This window comes from Leptonychotes weddellii, chromosome 2 (assembly GCF_054177405.1).
Source record: "Leptonychotes weddellii isolate Sample4059 chromosome 2, ASM5417740v2, whole genome shotgun sequence".
In the NCBI taxonomy this organism is placed as follows: domain Eukaryota; kingdom Metazoa; phylum Chordata; class Mammalia; order Carnivora; family Phocidae; genus Leptonychotes; species Leptonychotes weddellii.
In genome coordinates, this window is record NC_138370.1 from 64931260 (window position 1) to 64953318 (window position 22059).

At 35.4% G+C, this 22059-nt stretch overlaps 1 protein-coding gene across 4 annotated transcripts in view; it reads left to right on the forward strand.

Annotated features, from left to right (window-relative positions):
• LRBA (LPS responsive beige-like anchor protein) overlaps nucleotides 1–22059 on the forward strand; it is a 736795-nt gene that overhangs the window by 149203 nt on the left and 565533 nt on the right. For all 4 annotated transcript variants that reach the window (XM_081811769.1, XM_081811768.1, XM_081811770.1 and 1 more), the window contains 2 exons: nucleotides 1946–2069; nucleotides 2380–2572. In XM_081811769.1, coding sequence (XP_081667895.1) covers nucleotides 1946–2069; nucleotides 2380–2572 — 317 coding nt within the window. The remainder of the gene's footprint in view (nucleotides 1–1945; nucleotides 2070–2379; nucleotides 2573–22059) is intronic.

The window sequence follows — 22059 nt, forward strand, 5'->3', positions numbered from 1 at the left end:
TGTTACGTTAGTCACCATACATTACATCATTAGTTTTTGATGTAGTGTTCCATGATTCATTGTTTGCGTATAACACCCAGTGCTCCATTCAATATGTGCCCTCCTTAATACCCATCACCGGGCTAACCACCCCCTCCCATACCCTCCCCTCTAGAACCCTCAGTTTGTTTCTCAGAGTCTATATATAGTCTCTCATGGTTTGTCTACCGTTCCGATTTCCCGCCCTTCATGTTTCCCTTCCTGCTATCTTCTTTTTTTTTTTAACATATAATGTATTACTTATTTCAGAGGTACAGATCTGTGTTTCATCAGTCTTAAACAATTCACAGTGCTCAGTATAGAACATACCCTCCCCAATGTCTATCACCCAGCCAACCCATCCCTCCCAACCCCCTCCACTCCAGCAACCCTGTTTGTTCCCTGAGATTAAGAATTCCTCCTATCCGTCAGATCATATGATACTTGTCTTTCTGTGATTGACTTATTTCGCTTAGCATAATACCCTCTAGTTTCATCCATGTCGTTGGAAATGGCAAGATTTCGTGTTTTATGATGGCTGCATAACATTCCATTGTATATATATACCACATCTTCTTTATCCATTCATCTGTTGATGGACATCTTGGCTCTTTCCATAGTTTGGCTATTGTGGACATTGCTGCTATAAACATTGGGGTGCACATACCACTTCGGATCACTACATTTGTATCTTTGGGGTAAATACCCAGTAGTGCAATTACTGGGTCGCAGGGTAGCTCTATTTCCAACTTTCTGAGGAACCTCCATACTGTTTTCCACAGTGGCTGCCTGGCTTTTAATCTTGTCTGTATGTTTTAATAGTTGTGTGACTTTGGGTAAATTAGTTCATTTCTATGTGCCTCAGTTTTCTTATCTCTAAAATGGGGATAATAACAGTATTTAGCTATCATTGTATATGAGTTAATACCCATATTTTCTTAAAACATTGCCTCATAATAACATATTTCTTAAAATGAGTGGCTATTATCATCATCATCATTATTGTTGTGGTTATCATCATCATTGTAATCATTGTTCAGGTAGAGAAATTTTCAGTTTGTCATTAGAAGAATTCAGAAATTACTCCCCAAATGTCTTTCATTGTATGATAAAGTATCTTCATATTTGCTATTTTGTACTTACTGCTTCAAAATCACCAAAAACCTTGGCAAAAGGCTAGTATAGAAGTTCTAAATTGTAATTGGGTATGTAAAAACTTATATATTATTTAACTTCAGATTCAGGGTTATAGCTGTTTTGTTTCTTTAAAGTTCTGGATTTAAGTATATATTTTAAAGAATTTTTTGTCCTTAATGCTAAGTATTAGAAATTTAGACAGTGTTATATTTAAGACCATTACAGTAGCAGTTTCATTTGTATTTATTTGGGGGTGTTGAATAGGTTTTTATTTCCTTTGTTTTTTTAATCTAATTTAATTTTTGAAATCATGGAAGAAAATCTTGATAGCTTTTAAAATTATGATAAAGGAAAGACTATATTATGCATACCAGGAATTTTATTGAAGAAGCTGAGAATTTTTTATGTTTTTCTGAGATTCTGACTATAGCTTTTTTTTTTTTTAAGATAACTTTACTATTTGGCAGAGATTGTGAGAGTTGTCAGTCGTTTTACTATTATTTAATTCATTTATAATTTAATTAGATTTAATGTAAAATTCAAGTTTTAAAATTTTTAAAGTTCAACTTTTATACATTTGTAATGACAATATAAAAAAATCCCTTTCTTATGGATGCTTTCTAATGAATGTATTGTCATCCTTTTCTGCAGATGATTATTTTTTTATAACACAGAAACATGTTTTCAGTAGACATATATGTCAGGGAAACTAGAGAAATATATTAATGATCTTCCATCATGAATTTTTTGTGATATTTTGGTTTTTACTAATTTATGAATTATCTTACAGAGATACTAAAAGTAATTGCAACCCTACTTCGAAATTCTCCCCATTGCCCAGAGAGCATGGAAGTTCGCAGAACCTTTCTTTCTGACATGATTAAACTTTTTAATAACAGTAGAGAAAACAGAAGGTAAGTGGGATCAGAAAGCAATTATTTGCACTATTCAAGTCCAGGTTTGAATAAACCCATTTTTTTCTAATAAGAATTGTTTTTAAAAATACTGTGAAATGAATTTTCCATATGCTTTTTTCATTAGGGGTATATAAATAATGTACCATACATTTAAATTGAGTTTTCAGTACCACCGTCTTCAGTTGTTTTAATACATACATAGAGGTGCCTTTTTTTTGGTTTGTTTTAAACTTTTACTTTTTAGAATTCTTAGAGATGAGTATTTTTTTTTTTTTTCAGTAATTCAGTATCCTCTTACAATTTTCAGGAGCTTGCTACAGTGTTCTGTATGGCAAGAATGGATGCTTTCTCTTTGCTATTTCAATCCTAAGAATTCTGATGAGCAAAAGATAACAGAAATGGTATATGCCATATTCAGAATCCTACTTTACCATGCAGTCAAATATGAATGGGGTGGCTGGCGTGTGTGGGTAGACACCTTATCAATCACACATTCAAAGGTAAGTTTTTTTAATGAAAATGTATTTTAGTGTTTTAAATGTCTATAATTTTGATTTTACTCATTCTCTGAAAGCACAGTGAAAGGAACAACTAAAGGGAATCACTAAAAAGAAAATAAAAGTTTTTCCAATTTCTTTAGACTCAAAATGGGTTTTTCAAATGTTACTTATTTTATTATTTTTTAAAGATTTATTTATTTGACAGAGAGAGACACAGCGAGAGAGGGAACACAAGCAGGGGGAGTGGGAGAGGGAGAAGCAGGAGAGGGAGAAGCAGGCTTCCTGCCGAGCAGGGAGCCCGATGCGGGGCTCGATCCCAGGACCCTGGGATCACGACCTGAGCGGAAGGCAGACGCTTAACGACTGAGCCACCCAGGCGCCCCTCAAATGTTATTTTTATGTATGCTTAACTTAATAAAGTGAAACCTCAAGCCACAGCATAATGGAACTTATATTTTAAAGTAGCCTTTTTTGCAGATAAGATTCTCTGTTTTAGGGTAGTTTGAAGCTTTTGAACACAAGGTGGCGCAGTATATTCAAAGATGAGAAGTTATTCTAATACTGTAAGGTGGTTGGGTAAATAGAAAAGCTCAGGCTAATGTTTGCTCTTTGCTCACATTACAGTCAGTTTAAAAATTGATTTGGAAGAATCTGCTAGTCTTTTTTTTTTTTTAACCTAAGCCAGTGTAAATTAGTTATTTATGTATAGCTTTTGTTTGAAATTGTTCATGAAATATTCTAGACACACAAAAAGGTATAAAGAATAATGTATCTACCAGTATTTATGGTACTAGGTTCTCCATCCCAATTGCTTTGTCTAGCATTGTTAGCCCCTCTCTCCTTCCCTACTAACCTTAATTTGGGTGTTTACATTATTTCTATTTCTTATGTATAGTTTTAACAACACATATGTCTAAACTATTAATAAAGAATTTTATTTTTCATGTTTATACTTAATATAAATGGTATCATATTAAACACATATTTCTGTAGCTTGCTGTTTTTACTTGTCATTGTTTGAGATTCATCCACATTGACCCATGTAGTTGTGTTTATTTTCTCAGTTGTGTTGTATTCCATGGTATGGCTTTATCCATTTACCAGTCAATGAACGTTTTTGCTACATTTTGTATATATTTGGAAGTTTCTCTCTATATGTTCCTAGAAGTGGACTTGCTGACTTGTAAGATGCAGATGTTGAACATTAGATGATAATGCAAATTTTTTTCCAAGGTGGTATATCCATTTCCATGCTCTCCAGTGATGTATAAGTTCTCATTGCTTCACATCACCTCATCACTTGGTACAACTGGAGTTTTAAGATTTGCAAATTTGATGAATTTTAAATGCTATATCGCGATAATTTTAATTTATAACTTCATGGGAGCTTTACAAATATATTCTTGTCTTAAGCTCTTTCTTGCTCTATTATTTATTAATATCTTCTGCCAATTTGTGGCTTAACGACTTAATTTTTAGAAATGGTAAGATAAATTTATATTTATCTTCTGAGGAAATTTTACATTTCAGGTAATTAATGCAGTAAAATTTGTTAGTTTCTTTTATGGTTTATACATTTTGTATCTTGTCTAACAACTCTTTATTCACAAGGATTGTAATTATATAATTATATAAATTATAAATTGACTAGAAGGAATAAAGAATAGAAATGATAAATTTGATATATCTTTAAATGTTTTATTGACTATCATAGTTATTTCTCTGAAATACTTTGCCATTCTTTTGGAGTATATCGTCATTAGTATATAAAGTATACTAAATATATTTTTTAGGTGTTTGAATAACTTTCAGTTATTTCAAAGTACTTAAGAGTTATTTATTCCTCTTTCTCCTTAATGAGAGAAATGTACGTTACTATTATAAGGATTTACAAAGGTAGTTTTTAGATTAGAAAATACCACTCGACTAATTTATGTTTGAGAATCATCCAGTGCTAAATAAGACAAAGACTTGATTTTATAAAATGGCTTTTAATCACTCCATTTTTGAGCTTACCAGTTTAGTCTAAGGCTGGGTTCAGCCAAATATGGCCTGAGAGTCAAATCTAGCCTGATGTGTTTTTATATAAACGAAGTTTTATTGAGACACAGTCACTTCCATTCATTTATATATTTTTGTCTGGCTGCTTTCATGCCACAAGTATTCAGTGTTTGCAAGAGAGACTGTATGGCTCCCAAGCCTAAGGTATTTACTATTTGGTACTTTACAGAAACTGTTTGCCATCTCTTGTATAACTTAATTTAGTTTGTGCTGATGCCCAGATCTTTTGATTTTTATTATAGAAGGCTGCTGCAATCTGGACTAATTTTCTGCTAGTATTGTTTACCTCTTTACAAAAGATCGTGAGGAAAACAGGATTGGGTCTTATATTACATTTGGATTGGATTTCAGATCTATGTGGGGGAATTCTAGGTTAGCAGAGTGCCAGTATAAATTAGATTTTTCAGATTTTCAAAATGGTGTATGTTAATTCCGTGCTTTTGTATGCACTTCTGCTTGTTCCAAGTCCTTAAGGATGGCTAGAGGAATATAACCTTTAGAGCAGTAATATTATAAAAGTACAGCCTGAAGACATCAGGAGCCTGGGAGACCTTTTTAGGAAGGTATGAGGTCCTTCTTTCCCAGTTACGTATCTATTTGAAAGTGGATTTTTTCATATACATAAACCAAAACAGTATATAATACAACAGATTGAATATAAAAGCAGATATTAGAATGCAACCATCTCCTATTAAGCTAGAATTTAAAGAGATGTGCAAAAATGTGAAATCCTAGCACTCTTCTCAGTATGATTATTTTTTGTTTTGAAAAAGTCATTTTTAAAGAAGTGTTTATATTAATATACAATGGCTTTATTGTTATTTTGAAATGAATTAATATTTATAAAATTTCTTATTCTTAATTTCTAAAATGATAAGTAGTAATAGATATAACTCATAAATAAAAAGTTTTGGGGAGCCTCAGTACTTTTTAAGAGTATAAAGCATCTTGAGACAAAACATCTTGAGAACTGCTGAAGTCATAGGGTATTTAGGGCCATTAGTCTAGTCTCTTGAGGTTGGACTAGGACGTACCTCAGGTATCTTTGAACTTTTGAGCATTTATATCCAGTTACCAGTCCATTTGTATAAGCAATAAAGAGAATATGGGCTTTGGACACAGGGTAGTTCTGCGTTTGAATTGTGGTTTATAGTAATTTTTAGTTGTATAAACTTAGGTAAGTTTCTAAACTTTTTTTTTTTAAAGATTTTATTTATTTGAGAGAGAGAGAATGAGATAGAAAGAGAGAGCATGAGAGGGGCAGGGTCAGAGGGAGAAGCAGACTCCCTGCTGAGCAGGGAGCCCGATGCGGGACTCGATCCCGGGACTCCAGGATCATGACCTGAGCCGAAGGCAGTTGCTTAACCAGCTGAGCCACCCAGGCGCCCCAGTTTCTAAACTTTTCTTAACTATCGGTGTCTAATATTAGAAATTGTCAATGAGGATATATATGTGAAATTAATGAAAGAAATCACAGAAAATAGAATTAAATGTTTAGTGACTATTTTCCTTTGTTAAAGCTCTATCATTCTTCCTGGTTATCTCTTTGTTTTCATTCTCATTGTCAGCATACTAGTTCAGGGCCCAAGTCACTTCATGTTTGATATAAATTCAACTTTTAAAATGAGGAATTACTTATATCCCCAGTAATTTGTATAGCGTATATGCTTCGAAGTGTTACAATGGAAGAATTGTGACTACCCAGCTTAACATGCTGTGTGGTTTTCCCTATCCAATCCCCACCCCAAACCTAATCACCATTTTGAATTTTATCATTTCCTTCTTAAAAAAGTTAAAAAAATATATTCCTAAATGGTATATTATTAGATTTCCCTATTTTTATATTTTATGAAAATGACATCGTACTGTGTGAATGCTTTTGTTACTTTTTTCTCTGTCAAACCTTTTATTTTTAAGATTTTTTTTTATTGTTACATATAGCTTTGGTTCATTTGTTTACCATGCTGTGAAAAACTGAGGTGCTCAAAGGCAGTGGTTTTACTAGAGTTATCAGTTTCATACTCCTTATAACTGTGGCTCACATAAGAAATTTATAGTGACCACATAATGTATGTAGACACACGCACACAAACCCTTTTCCTCTCATACACCTGTTTCAGGCGATAGTATTTGCCCTTACTAAACTTTGGTTTATAGGGATGCATTCTTATGTTTTCTTTTATGTTTAAAAATGCTGATGAAGCCCCGGCAAGTTGATTCTGTGATCTGCCAGCTGAATTATCTTCAATTTGAAAAGAGCACTGCTCTAGGAAATATAAGTAGGAGTAGAATTGCTAGATCCTAAGTAATGTTCCATCCTCTAATCCATGACACTTCAGATTTCTTATTTTTGCAAGGTTTTGTCTTCTGCCTACGTTAAAGTTCCCCCCTCAGTGATTTGGTATGTAGTTTTTTATATATGCCTAGATCACTTTGACTCTGCATATTTCTAATGGTCAGTAGCCTTAGGTATTATTTTCCTCTAGATATATTAAGCTAAAAATAACTTATGTTACTCCCTCCATAAACACTTTGTTCAAATTTTCATAAAAAGGGAACTAAGGTAAGTTTCTTTTTTAACAAAATAGTTTTTTCTACCTAATCTTTCATTTTCCCTTAAAAAAAGGATTTCCTACCTTACCTTCCACTGTTTCACTTGCAAAAATCTCTGCTCTTTGTTGGTTCTAGTCTTTTTAAAGTATATCATTCTTTGTTAAATCTTCATTTTTGTTTATTCATGGCATGGACTTTGTGTTCCTTTGCACTTAACCAAATCCTTTATATTTTTCAGGATTTAGCTAGCTAAATCACTTATATGACAGTTTTTCATACAGTATGTATGAATGAATTCACAGCACTTAATTTTCTGTTGGTATCTTAAGTGTCTCTCTCCCTCCTTTTCCCCTTCCCCTGACTTCCTTTCTTCCTCTCTCTCTGTCACTACCTAGTCTTCAACTAATCAGTCTTCTCTACCCCTTACTCGATTGCTTTGCCTGTGGGTACCTAGTGCATCTGTGCTGCCCTCTATCACTGCCAGCTAACCGCCCCCGCCCCCGCGTGTCTCCTTCTTCTTTTAGCCACACTCTCTCTTTCCTGTCCCTCCCTCTGTTCTTCCCTTCAGCATTCCTCCATCCATTCTGTACCCCTGTCTTCTCCCTTCCCCCAGCCTATGTTTCTTTTATTCTGTTTTGTCCTCAGTGAATCTGTGTTTGTTTTGTCTCTGCTTCTTTCCTCCCCACTGTCTCTCTTGGGTGGTTAGGTACTCTTGGTCTCTTGTTCATTTTCAGTTACTCTATGTCTAGGTCTTTCTCCAGTTGCCCACCACTTTTCTTCCCCTTTCTACCTTAACTCTTTCTTTTTTACCTTTCCACCACTCTCTATCTTCTTCTATTTGAGTACTTTCTAGCTACTATGTAAGATAGAAGGATGAATTAGGAACACATCTTACCCTGAAAGAAGTTACTGTCTAATATGGGAGATAGTATAAGTACAAAAAGACTAAAAAACTAAGGCAGGAAGGAATAAGGATAGCTTCACATGAGGGCATCTGAGAGGTTTGTAGAAAAGAGGTCATTTGATGACAGCATTGAAAGGTAAGTAGGATTTGGGCATGTAGAGTTTGGGGTGATGAGAATCACTGGTGGGGGAATTGACATACACAAAGGTAAGAGGTGGTGTTACTGAGGAAAAAGCATGGTGAATTGTTGGTTTGCTTGGGGGTTAGTACACGAAGAAGAGGGGTAATGAGTAATAGGGCAAATGTAGACTACTATTTAACTATAGATGATCCTATAATCTCTCATATTACATTACTGGTTAAAAGTGAGTTCTCATGTTTTTTTTGGTTGTTCATTGTAGTCTCATCAGCAGGGACAAAAGGTTTCATACATCTTCATATCTCCCATAGAACTGTGAATAGAGCTAAGTACTTGGCAGTTGCACATTAAATATTTGTTGTGGGAAGGAGAAGGAAGACTAACACCATCATTGTTTGGGGCTGTTTAGTTCAGCTGTCACATGGTACCATGCCACCCTGTGTGTGCCTTAGTGTCTCAGTCTTCTCTTATCAGTGATGGATGAAATAGCTTCAGCAGCTGTCTTTTAAAGCACCTGTGTCATCACCACACACAGTAGGGTTTGGGAGTCACTCATCAGAGTAACATGGGATGTGTATTTTATTATAGTCTCCTGGACCTCACCTCAGAATCTTAATTTCAGTCTCACGGGATATTCCCAGAAATTTGTGTTTTGAAGTCAGTCTTTCTTATGCACCCTAATTTTGAATGCCCCTCTGAGTGTACAGGGAATTATTTTTACTAACTTCCCTTCCCGCCTCTACATTAAGCTGCTAATATAATAAGCTCTTTAGAAAGTATCACAGATATAGAGGAATTCTTCGTCAATTGAATATGGACCCCAGTTAAGACCCCTTAATCCTTCTTTTTTATTATTATTAAAGAAGACCATTTTTTGTCATTCTGGAAACATATATTACAGTGCAGAGAATGTTGAAGGAAAAATATAAACTATTCTTACGTAGTTCTCATACCAGTATTTTTTAGATTCAATTTGTACACAAAAAACCTGAAGTATGCTTTGTTTTATATGTATATATTTATAGTTTATGTATATATTATATATAGTTTTTATGTATCTTAGCTTATTTAAAACTGTTACATAAAACTGTTATAGTTTATATATATTTATAGTTTATATATTATACATAGTTTATATATACAGTTTTAATTAGTTTATATTTTGTCTTCACTCCAGTGACTTATGGCTTTAAGCAGATATTAAAACCTTTACACAGAAAATAGTTACTTTATGGAGAGGCCTCTTTTGCTCATTTTGGTTCAAGAACCAGTCTTTGAGTCAAGTTTTAGGATTAAAATTATAAAATGAAATAAATACCGATTAAGTCAGTTGTAGAGAATTTTTATCTGAATAAAACTGGACTTAAAACTTTTTGCTGTTAAAGTATACTTTAAGAAATAAATGCTAAAGCTTTACTTAACCCTGGAAAGGGGGAAAAGAAAGCTTAGAATTATAAATTGGTTCTTGTGATTTTTATCTTTAAAGTTTAATAAGCGTCTTTTAGTTTTATTTCTTTGTGTGAATTTTTTTCATTGATGAAAGCTTTTCTCATAAGGTTTATACAGAATAATTTATTTGAATATTGCTATGTTGATTATTTTTGGATTTTTAATATCTTGACATCCATTTTTAAAATAAAATGGACAACTGACATTCTGAGGTGCTTCAAATCAGTATTTACTAAAGTTTAAGATGGAGCTTAAGTGATTCAGTAAGTAGGTGAACAATTTGTAGCATGCTGTTAAAAATTCTTCCAGAAGCATGGGAACCACATTTTTTCTCTGAAAATATCCATTCTAAAGCTTTATATTTTTATATATGTGATACTGAAGTGATGCTTATTTTTTCTTTTTGCAGCCATTTAAAATCTCAATATCATAAATTTATAACATGGTTCTTGATAAAGTACTGGTCTGTAAAAAACTAATGTTGCAGAATTGTATAGCTTTTGCAGAGTTACATCAGGATACATTCAGCTGCTATAAAAAGCCAAAGAAACTCAATTGCAATTTTATTGTCCAGTTTGATAGATTTCCTGCCACCTTTGTAGCAGGGAAGCTGTTTGTCACTGTATCTCTCTCCTCCAACAGCTGAACTAGATTTTATAAGCAGTAATAGGGTCTTCTAGTGTAACTGCCCTGTGTTGTTTACTTTGGTCTTAAGGTTTCAAATATGTACCTGTTAAGAGTAACCTTTGTAATTTCATTATTTTCTTATGTATTCTCTAGGTTGTTACTGTTTATCTTTTTTTCTTTTCTTTTTTAAATTAAGTAGCTTCTACGTCCAACGTGGGGCCTGAACTTCTGACCCTGAGATCAAGAGTCCTATGCTCTATTGACTAAGCCAGCCAGGCACTCCTCTTTTCCTTTTTTAAAATGCTTTAAATGGAACACTATCTTGAGTAATTAATTAAGACTGTTTTCACTTGGTATGCTAGATTGCCTCTACTCTTTAATAAAAATTAAGGCATTTAGAATATCCTGAATTATGAGAACTATTCAAAAACATTTTTTTCTAAACAAATAAAACTCAAAACTTTAGATACTGTTTTTGTCTAGGCCTATATTGCCACGAAGTAGAATGGGTCTATGACTTAAAATAATAAGTGAGTAAAAGTTATTCACACTTACATGAATTTCAGTGGCTGCATATTATTAGGTATATATAATATAATACATCATGGGGCGCCTGGGTGGCTCAGACGGTTAAGTGTCTGCCTTCGGCTCAGGTCATGATCCCAGGGTCCTGGGATCGAGTCCCGCATTGGGCTCCCTGCTAGGCGGGGAGCCTGCTTCTCTCCCTCTGCCTCTGCCTCTCTCTCTCTCTCTGACTTTCATGAATAAATAAATAAAAAAAAAAATTAAAAAAAAATAATACATCATATTATGGAGAAGTAAAGTTAAGAGCAAAAGCTGAGCTTGATGTAACATCTGAATGCTATCAGGCTACTTGTAATTATAGGAAGGACTGATTGAGTAAATAATTTAGGTTTATTTTTTCATATTCTGGCATTCTCCAAAATTTTATTTGGAAAAATTCGTGGAGATGATATTTTAAAAATCTGTTGATTTATATTACAATGCACTGCATAAATACCGTAGTTTAACTTTTATTTATCTTTGAGCAGTGTTGGGTCTGTTTTTATATAAATATCTCCTGTTTTTTAGGATAAATTCCTATAATTCCAAGAATCTGCACATGTATTAAAAGGTTCTAATAGGAGCTTCTGGGTGGCTCAGTTGGTTAAGCATCCTAGTCTTGATTTCGGCTTGGGTCATGAACTCAGGATTGTGGGATCTAGCCTCACTTGAGATTCTCTCTCTCCCTCTCCCTCCACCCCCCACCCTGCTTGCACATGAGTGCTCTCTCTCCCAATAAATAATAAATAAAATAAAATAAAATAAAAATAAAATGTTCTAATAGGTATTACTAAATTACCATCTAAAAATTTGTAAGAATCTGTACTCTAGGTTTTCATGAGAGCACCTGTCTAGGCATTTCTTAAAATTGGTCAAGATGGCTTTAAAAAAAAATGATTAGGAAGTTATTAACTGATAAATATTTTTTAAAGATTATTTATTTGACAGAGAGAGACAACGAGAGAGGTAACACAAGCAGGGGGAGTGGGAGAGGGAGAATCAGGCCTCCTGCCGAGCGGGGAGCCTGATGCGGGGCTCACTCCCAGAACCCTGGGATCATGACCTGAGCCGAAGGCAGACGCTTAACGACTGAGCCACCCGGGCGCCCCTATTAACTGATATTTTATGTCACTGTGCTTCCTATCTTGATCTATATAAATGAAGATACTACTACCTACTTTTAGGGTTGCTCTGAAGATTATGTGTGTCAATATATGCCAAATGCTTAAAACAGTATACAGTAAGCATTCTGTGTATCTCAGCTATTGCTACAAGTATTTAAAAATATATCTGGTATTGCCTACCAAAATGAACCTAAGTTGGTATTTATTACATGTGTATTTTTTTTTTTTTAAAGATTTTATTTATTTATTTGACAGAGAGATAGAGAGCCCAAGTAGGCAGAGAAGCAGGCAGATGGAGAGGGAGAAGCAGGCTCCCCGCAGAGCAGGGAGCCCGATGCGGGACTCGATCCCAGGACGCTGGGATCATGACCTGAGCTGAAGGCAGCCGCCCAACCGACTGAGCCACCCAGGCGCCCTATTACATGTGTATTTTTAAGCATGTTGTGGAACTGGGGAGCAACTGTTGATTTACATAGAAATTCTCATATTCTAAGGAAGTTGAGGGTAGAATATATTCTTTTATTCTGTATTTTTTTTTTTAAGATTTTATTTATTTGACAGAGAGAGACAGTGAGAGAGGTAACGCAAGCAGGGAGAGTGGGAGAGGGAGAAGCAGGCTTCCTGCCGAACAGGGAGCCCGATGTGGGGCTCAATCCCAGGACCCTGGGATCATGACCTGAGCCGAAGGCAGACGCTTAACGACGGAGCCACCCAGGCACCCCTAGAATATATTCTTTTAAATAAGTTTATTTAAATTGTGTAATGTTTCCATGTGTTAATATGGTATTTATAGAGATTAAGAAAGTACTAAGTGATTGGAAAGCCTCTCTTTAAATTGCATCTTGTTGTTAATAAGGAAGTGTTGCTCAAAAATCATATTTTGAAAGAAAGTTTTTTTTTAATATTTATTAGGGTTGCTTACTAAAAAAAAAGGTGAACTTCAGACCAAAAATTGATATAACTTTGATGTAACATCTGCATGTTAGACCACTTAAAATTCTAGAAGGAAATGGTTGAGTGAATTAGTTTACTTTTCATATTCTGGATTTCTCCAAAACTGTATTCAGAAAAATTGGGGAAGATAATTTTTAAAAATATATTGAAAATTAAGGGCTCCTGGGTGGCTCAGTCGTTGAGTGTCTGCCTTCGGCTCAGGTCATGATCCCAGGGTCCTGGGATCGAGTCCCTGCATTGGGCTCCTTGCTCATTGGGGAGTCTGCTTGTCCCTGCCTGCCTGCCGCTCCCCCTGCTTGTGCTCTCTTGCTCTCTCTCTCTGACAAATAAATAAATAAAATCTTAAAAAAAATATATATTGAAAATTAATTTAAAGCCTTTGAGATTGAATAGCATTATTTAATATAGCATATGTGTAGGATTATATATATATGATAGTGTTAAAGAGAACCAGTGTCATCAGTTGAAGCACTAAAACAAGATTTTATTCAGGAACTATTGCAACAAGGGAAAAGAGACCTGAGTGTCTAACTGGGTTCAATTCTGAATACAACAAGGAAAAGTGGGGATTTGTAGCTAAGAAGCAGGGTAGGAATGGGGTAGAAAATTACCAAGAGGAAACATCTGGGGCAGGGGAGATGATGGTTCAACAGACTTCTTCCTGAAAGCAGGTCAGGTTGATCAGGTGTCACTTGGGGGATGGTGGGGTTGAGAAATTCCATCAGATTTCAGGGTGATCAGATATTGAGGGTGGGGATTCTTTCTAACCTGACTTAGCAGGATTCTTGCTGAAACTCAGAGATGCAGGTCTGCCAAGGACAGGGCCCAAGAGGGTTCAGAGGAACCTGACTGAACTGTGGTCAAGGAGAGAATCTTTGTCAATGTTAGCAAAAATATAGTTTTTCTACTTGAAAATTTGCTTTTTGTCTTTCCTTGGGAGATTGTATATAACTATGTTCCATTTTTTTTAATTCTTTTTTTTTTTCATCTGTTTTCTGTAGGAGGTTTATTTTAAGCTACGTATGAGTAGAATAGTAGGGTATACAAGTCAAATCTATTTGAAAATAATTTCTTAATTTCTCTGTGGTAAATCATATCGTTGCCTTTTCAAGTCATGGATAAATAAAGTTTGCCCTTACTTATATGATAAAGTTTTGTCTCCTTCTCATGGTTGGCAAAGCCTTTAATAGTCTAATACCTGCTTACCATTTACATGCTTATTTACTGTTTTTATTGTTCACCACTCCTAGAAATCCTTTAATTTTATTGCTTTACTGAATAACTCAGTGTCTTAAATGAATCATGTTCTTTGACCATCCATTCTTAAACACATCTTTTTTAAAATTTTTTTCTGCATGTCATCTCTCTGTGTCCTTAATCCTTTTCTATTTTGCAAATGAGTATTTATTATTGAAGTTCAAACTTGAATATCAGCATCATCCTGCTACTTCCAGGTGCTTCCAGGTATTCTGAGGCAAATCATGTAATTTCTGTATATTTCCAGTAATGTATATATCTGTAAACTACACTTCAAATTATTTGAAAAAGTCTTTAAAATATTCCCAAAGTGGGGACGCCTTGGTGGCTCAGTCGGTTAAGCGTCTGCCTTCGGCTCAGGTCATGATCCCAGGGTCCTGGGATCGAGTCCCACATCAGGCTTCCTGCTCATCGGGGAGCCTGCTTCTCCTCTCTCTCTGTCTGCTGCTCCCCCTGCTTGTGCTCTCTCTCTCTTTGACAAATAAATAAAACCTTAAGAAAAATGTTTAAAATATTCCCAAAGGGTACACAAAAAGCATGAACAAATGGAAAAACATATTTCCTAGAATAGGAAGACTCAACATCATAAAGTTGTAATAACTTAACATTTCTTTTGGATATTTTATAAAATTAGTGAAGTATCAAGAAAATACTAACCAATCATTTTTCTTTTGGTGGGGAGAAAACTAATTAATTGTTAAAGCTTAATTATTAAGGAAAAGTACAGCAAAATACATAAAAATATCCAGGAAAACTCTGTAACAAGCAATGAGAGGGGATTGACTCTACCAAATACTAAAACATATTACCACATGTCAGTAATTTAAAAAGTGTAGTATTCATACTGACAAGATAGGCTGACCAGGGGAACAGAAAAGAAAGTCCAGAAATACATGAAATTTCATAAAGTCTTTAGTATATTATAACTGATGCATCTCAAGTCAGCAGGGAAAAGATGGACTATTCAATAAATGGTGTTGGGACAATAGAAGATTGACCTGGGGGAAAAAAAGTTGGAGCATCAGGGAATTTAAAGTATGGATTAATTAAATAGTGGGGAGAAAAGCCATAAATAAGTACTAAAAGAAAATACAGAGTATTCTTCTGTAGTCTTAGATTGTGTAAGAATTTTCTATAATTTAAAATCTAGAACCATTAAAGAGAAAAAAAAGGCTAATAGTTTTTACTCCATTAAAACAAACAGAAATCTTTGTGATCAAAAATCAAACTGAATACCATAAGCAAAGTCAAAAGCATATGACAAATTGGAAAAAAATTATTTAGAACCAGAGCAAAGGTAACATTGCTAACATATAAAGTTCTCCTAGAAAAAGATAGAATAAGAAAGTCCAATAGAAAAATGGACAAAAGACATATTCAAACATCCATAGAAAACCAAGTTAAAAGTTACTGTAGGACCCCTGGATGCTTCAGTTGGTTAAGCATCCAACTCTTGATTTCAGCTTAGGTCATGATCTCAGGGTCGTGAGATTGGGTGTCAGGCTCTGTGCTGGGTGTGGAGCCTGCTTAGGATTCTCTCTCTCAACCTGTCCCTCCCTTCCCCCGTGTGCTCTCTCTTTCTCTCTCTCTCTCTATCCAAAAAAAAATTTAGATATATAAAAAGAGCCTCAACTTACTCATTTGCAAGGGACTGCAAATTAAAACTATCCTGAGATAGTTCACTAAGATATAAGTGACAAAAAGTATGGAACAGTATGTATAGTGCATATTAGTAAAACAAGTAGGAAAATGAGAATTTATGTTTGTGTGTATATGCACGAAAATACCCTGGGAAGATACATAATAAATTAATAACTGATCTCCTGATTGTTGGAAATTATGCGGGTGAGGACTAGTGGTAGGAGGAAACACACTACATACTGTTTTTTGTTTTTTGTTTTTTTTAAGATTTATTTATTTATATTAGAGAACATGAGCAGGAGGGCAGAGGGAAAGGGAGAGAGAATATGAAGCTGACTCTGCACTAAGCGTGGAGTCTGGCACTGGGGTTGATCTCATGAACCTGAGATCACAACCTGAGCTGAAACCAGGAGTCAGAGGTTCAGTCAACTACCCCATACAGTCACCCCTACATACTGTTTTATATTTGAATCATGTGAATTGTAGGGGAGGAAAAGCTTTTCCTTGACCCTCCTAGAGTCCCTGGTGGGGCCTGAAAATTGACAAATAGAGATTAACAGAAAAAAAGCATATGTATTTATTTAATATGTTGTACGTTACCAGGGAGCCTTTATAAGAAAATGAAAGACCCAAAGAAAGCCTGAGTGTTTTTATACTAGGTTTGATGAAGAGTGAAAAGTCTTGGAAAAACACAGTAGGACAGAGGGTATGAGTTAAGGGTAGTAAACTGGGGGAAAATTAGCAAGACCTGTTCATTTGGATTCTTTTCGGCATAAGGAATGCTCCTTTCCTCTGGGGTTTAGGGAGGGCACCTGTCACATGAGAGGCTTTGGAGAGCGGGGGAGATCAGAGCGGTCAGATAGTTCCTCCTGCACCTGCTTTTTCTCAAATTTCCTTCATCTTAAAATACTCAGTATGCTGATATGCCATATTTTGTGGTAGTGCGTTCTTTTTTTTTTTTTTAAAGATTTTATTTATTTATTTATTTGACAGACAGCGAGGGAGGGAACACAAGCAGGGGGAGTAGAAGAGGGAGAAGCAGCTTTCCCACTGAGCAGGGAGCCTGATGCGGGACTTGATCCCAGGATCTTGAGACCATGACCTGAGCCGAAGGCAGACGCTTAACGACTGAGCCACCCAGGCGCCCTGTGGTAGTGTGTTCTGAACCCTATCAAAATATATTACCCTATTCAAACAGTGCTTTTCAGTTTATTATATGGTGAATGTATAGTGCATATTACGTATACGACTTGTTTTCCTCACAGGATTGTTCCTCTTTGTTATTAAACTTAAAAAAATTTTTTTTATGGGATGTCTGGGTGGCTGTTGATTTCAGCGCAGGTCTCAATCTCAGAATCATGAGTTCAGGCCCTGCCTTGGGCTCCGTGCTCGATGTGGAGCCTACTTAAAAAAAACACACACACCTTTTTTTTTTAATAGCTAATTTTTTTTTTTTTAATAATTCTCTTAAGTAGTTTTCTTAGGATAGCCTAGGCCTTATACTTGATACCCCTCCATTAAGATTGTATTAAGGTAGCATTTAAGAACTTAGGTTTAACCAGAATATTCAGAGTTGTAACCAAGATGCTTTATATAAAATAGATAGTAAATATTTATAATCTGATAAGTATTAATAACTTGACTTGGGGCGCCTGGGTGGCTCAGTCGTTAAGCGTCTGCCTTCGGCTCAGGTCATGATCCCAGGGTCCTGGGATCGAGCCCCGCATCGGGCTCCCTGCTCCGCGGGAAGCCTGCTTCTCCCTCTCCCACTCCCCCTGCTTGTGTTCCCTCTCTCACTGTGTCTCTCTGTCAAATAAATAAATAAAATCTTTAAAAAAAAAAAAAGACTTTATTGTATCTGTTAACTTATACCATTGTTGTTGCAAGCTGTGGGATTAGAGCCTCTATAAAAGATCTTTTTTGTGGTAGTGATCATTTTGAGCTATGTTGATTGATATCCCATGTAGGAAGATTCAGCTGTTTTAAAAAATATCTTATTTATCAGCTATGAAATGTTGGCAACCTAAGAATTAGAAGTTAGTGTGTCATATTCAGCTGATATTTCCATAGGAAAATAACATACCATGAAAAGATGCATTTGCTTGAAAAAAAAAAAAGGCCAGTTCTTAAACTTTTAACATTTAAAAGTCTCAGTTTTTATAGGTTAAAATTTTTTAAATATATGGATTAATAATGTTAATCTTTGATGTATTATCTTTTATCTCCTAATTAGTAAATTTGAGTACCAATTAAGCTGAAAGTAATGGCAAAATAAATGTTGTAGTTATTAGCTCATGAGTATCTTTAACTCTAATAGTTTCTAGAAGTGTTTTCCAAACATTACAAACAGCTATAGATTAGCTATCAAATGATTGTGAAGATTAATGACTAGTCTTTTAGCTGGGTAATTTAGAACAATATCTGGTAATTAATTAAGAATTATCAGTCACAAATACCTTTAGGAAGAACAGTATCAAAAAAGATAACAACAATGATAATTGCTCAGTTGCCATTTAGCTTTTAGAGTATTGAAGTAAATTAAAAAAAAATTCCAAAATCGAGTTCAGAATTTTGAAAGAATTTCTAGTATTTATATTTACAGAAGAAAGAATAAACAAGTTGGTTTGCTTAGGAAATACAAAGCACTATTTAAAACAGATTTGACTGCAAATCTGTATAATACAGAAAGAAAGATACTCTCTGTGGCAGATTCAGGATGTACTTTATGAAAGTGTACATTGCTTTGAATCGAAATGTGTATTATTATTATTATTATTATTATTTTAAAGTAGGCTCCACACTGGGTGTGGAGTCCAATGTGGGGCTTGTACTCATGACCCTGAGATCAAGCCGTGAACTGTGGTCAAGAATCCAACGCTTAAACTACTAAGCCACCCATGTGTCCCTGAAATATGTATTATATAAACCATCTTTTGGTCTTGAAACTTTAACATTAAATGATATTTTTTAATCTTTTTATTATTTATATAGTTATTTTTTAAAAAGTTCATTTAGGGGCACCTGAGTGGCTCATCGGTTAAGCGTCTGCCGTTGGCTCGGGTCATGATCCTGGGGTCCTGGGATCGAGCCCCATGTAAGGCTCTCTGCTTGGCGGGGCGTCTGCTTCGCCCTCTCCCTCTGCCCTTCCCCAGCTTGCACTTGATTTCTCTCTCTCTCTCTCTCAAATAAATAAAATCTTAAAAAATAAAGTTTATTTAAGTAGTCTCTACACCCAACGTGGGGCTCAAACTCAAAACCCTAAGATCAAGAGTTCCACACTCTTCTGACTGAGCCAGCCAGGTACCCCAATCTGTCTTTTTGTACAGCCAGTTGAAAGTTTGTCTGCTAGTCGTGAATATAGATAGAAGGTGACAAAGAAATATATTACACAAAATTACACTTTATCTTTAGAATGAAGAGTCTCGTATCAAATGGTTAAAAAGACTGTTGATAGTCAACATAAGTTGACTTAAGTTGTAACTTAATGAATAGTGGCAAAAGCATCATGAAAACAGATCTGTATGAGGTAATTTATGATAGCAAAAATATGTATCTTCTATTGGCCCTGAAGAGGGCAATGGAAATACAAGAGAAATTCCTTAAATTGAGTATAAACAGTAGAGAAGGTCAGTTCTGTGTAACACACTACAGTTGTTCCCCCCTTACCCACAGGGAATGTGTTTGTTCTAAGACCCCCAGTGGATACCTGGAACAATGAATAGCACTAAACCCTGTATATATTATGTTTTTTCCTATACATACATACCTGTGATAAAGTTTTATTTATAAATTAGGCACAGTAAGAGCGTAACAACAATAACTAATTATAAAATAGAACAAGTATAACAATATACTATAAGTTATGGGAATGTGGTCTGTCTCTCTCAAAATATTTTATTGTACTCATCTTTCTTCCTGTGATGATGTGAGATGATAAAATGCCAATGTGATGAGGTGAGGTGTATAGATGTAGGCATTATGATATTGCATTAGGGCTACTGTTGACCTTGTGACAATACATCAGGAGGAGGATCATCTGCTTCAGGTGATCCTGGATCATTGAGCCATAGCCATGTTGGTGGTTGGATGTCAGGAGTATGTGATGTCAATGGTTGGGGATCCTCGATAGTTGGAAGACTGTTTTTGCAAAAAACCTTTTGGAAGAGCATTGTAATGGGAAGTTGTTGACTTTATTTTTAATGCATCAAAGACTTGCTGCAGAAGTTGTAATCCTTCGGTGATCAGATGTGTGACTTTAATGCTCCATTCCTTCCAAGGATCATATTCCATAATTTTTTCCTTCAGTGTTGTGCCATTTGAAATACTTAGGCAAATTTTTATATGTCCGCATTGCTGGTTCTGCTTCCATTTCTTCTTCCTCTGTAGATGATTCAACAAGTTTTTTCAATTCCTCATTTTTTTAACACTTTTCAGTGGCTTTTGGTATATTCTTCCACTTCATCATCAAGCATTTCAGCAAATCCTCGCCACTAACTTGTCTTGCTGAGTGAATAATTTTCCTAACGTCTCCATCAGCCCTGGGAATCCTTTAAAATCATTCATGACTTCCTAAGTTCTTCCAGCAGGCATTTACAGTTTCTGGTTTTAATTCATCCATTGAAGCCTTGATGAATGTTATTGCATCAGCAATAATGAATGATTTCCACATTGCATTATGTCCAGATTAGGGTCTTAGTCAGTTGCTGATCAAATGTAATCAGATACCAGATGGATGGATGTGGCCCTGATAAACCAAATGATGTCCTTGGTCAAGGGGCTGACACAGTGAGGTTATATTTGGAGGTAAAATCACAATCTTAACATTTTAATTTTCAATACCAAAATTTAGGTTTCAAGGTGACCAGGTGCATTGTCTATAATAGGACTTTAAATTCTAACCCTTCCTCTTCCGAGAGTATTTTTTTCACTTCTGGGATGAAGCATTGGTGGAACCATTTCATTAACAAGTTGGTTGACACACACACTTTCTGATTATATTGCCAGAACATGGGCATATACTTTTCGTTTTTGTTTTTGAGAGCATGTGAGTTCTTTGCTTTGTACACTATGCCTGGCTTTATTATATGCTCTGTAGTGTTGCCACATAGTACCAGAGTTTATCTGTATGTTTTATGTTTTATGCCCTGGTGCCTCCTTTGCATTTTTATGAATGTAGGTTCTATTGGATGTCTTCTGGAAGAGCCCAGTCTCATTGCAGTTGAAGACTTGCTTTGGATGGTGTCCTTTCCCCTTTTTTTTTTTTTTTTTTAAAAAAGGTTCTTAAAATATTTACTTATTGATTTATTTTTAAATTTTCAGCCACTCTATTTGATTTTATTTTTTAATCTCTACATCCAACATGGGGCTTATTCTCATGACCCCAAGATCAAGAGTCACATGCTCTACTGACTGAGCCAGCCAGGTGGCTTGGTGCCTTCTCCCTAATCAACTTCTTCAACTCTGCCACAAATGTTTCAGCAGCTACTTCTTCAGCAGATATAGCTTTTCTAGTATTTTTTATATTTTTCAGTCGAGATCTCTTCCTGAATTTGTGTTAACCGTCCCTTGCAGTAAATGGCTTGGTGTCACTCTTCAGGGAGTCTCTTCCTGAAGTCTTCATTGAGGCTCAATGCTTTCTGGCACAACATGTTACTATCAGTTGGAACACATTTACCATTCATGTCTTCCACCCACAGATTTAATGCCTTTTCCATCTTAACTAAGCACTTATCACACACTATGGCTATAACTTTTATAGCCTTAGGTGTGACAGCAAGACTAGTACCATTTTTTTTTCCTCTTCACAATTTCACGGATAGAAAATTCTTTCTTGGTTGCCTGGGTGGCTCAGTTGGTTAAGCGACTGCCTTCAGCTCAGGTCATGATCCTGGAGTCCCGGGATCGAGTCCCATGTCAGGCTCCCTGCTCAGCAGGGAGTCTGCTTCTCCCTCTGACCTTCCCCCTCTCATGTGCTCTCTCTCTCTCTCTCTCATCCTCGCTCTCTCAAATAAATAAATAAATAAAATCTTTAAAAAGAAAAAAGAAAATTCTTTCTTACCGTAGATCTCATCAACCTCAGCATATGAATTTTTTCTTTTCCTTTTATTAAGTTGAAAATTTCTACCTTTTCACTTAAAAGAAGGACTTTATGGCTTCTCTTTGGCATATATCAGTAGCCAGCATCACAACTCTTGCACTTTGGGACCATTAAGTG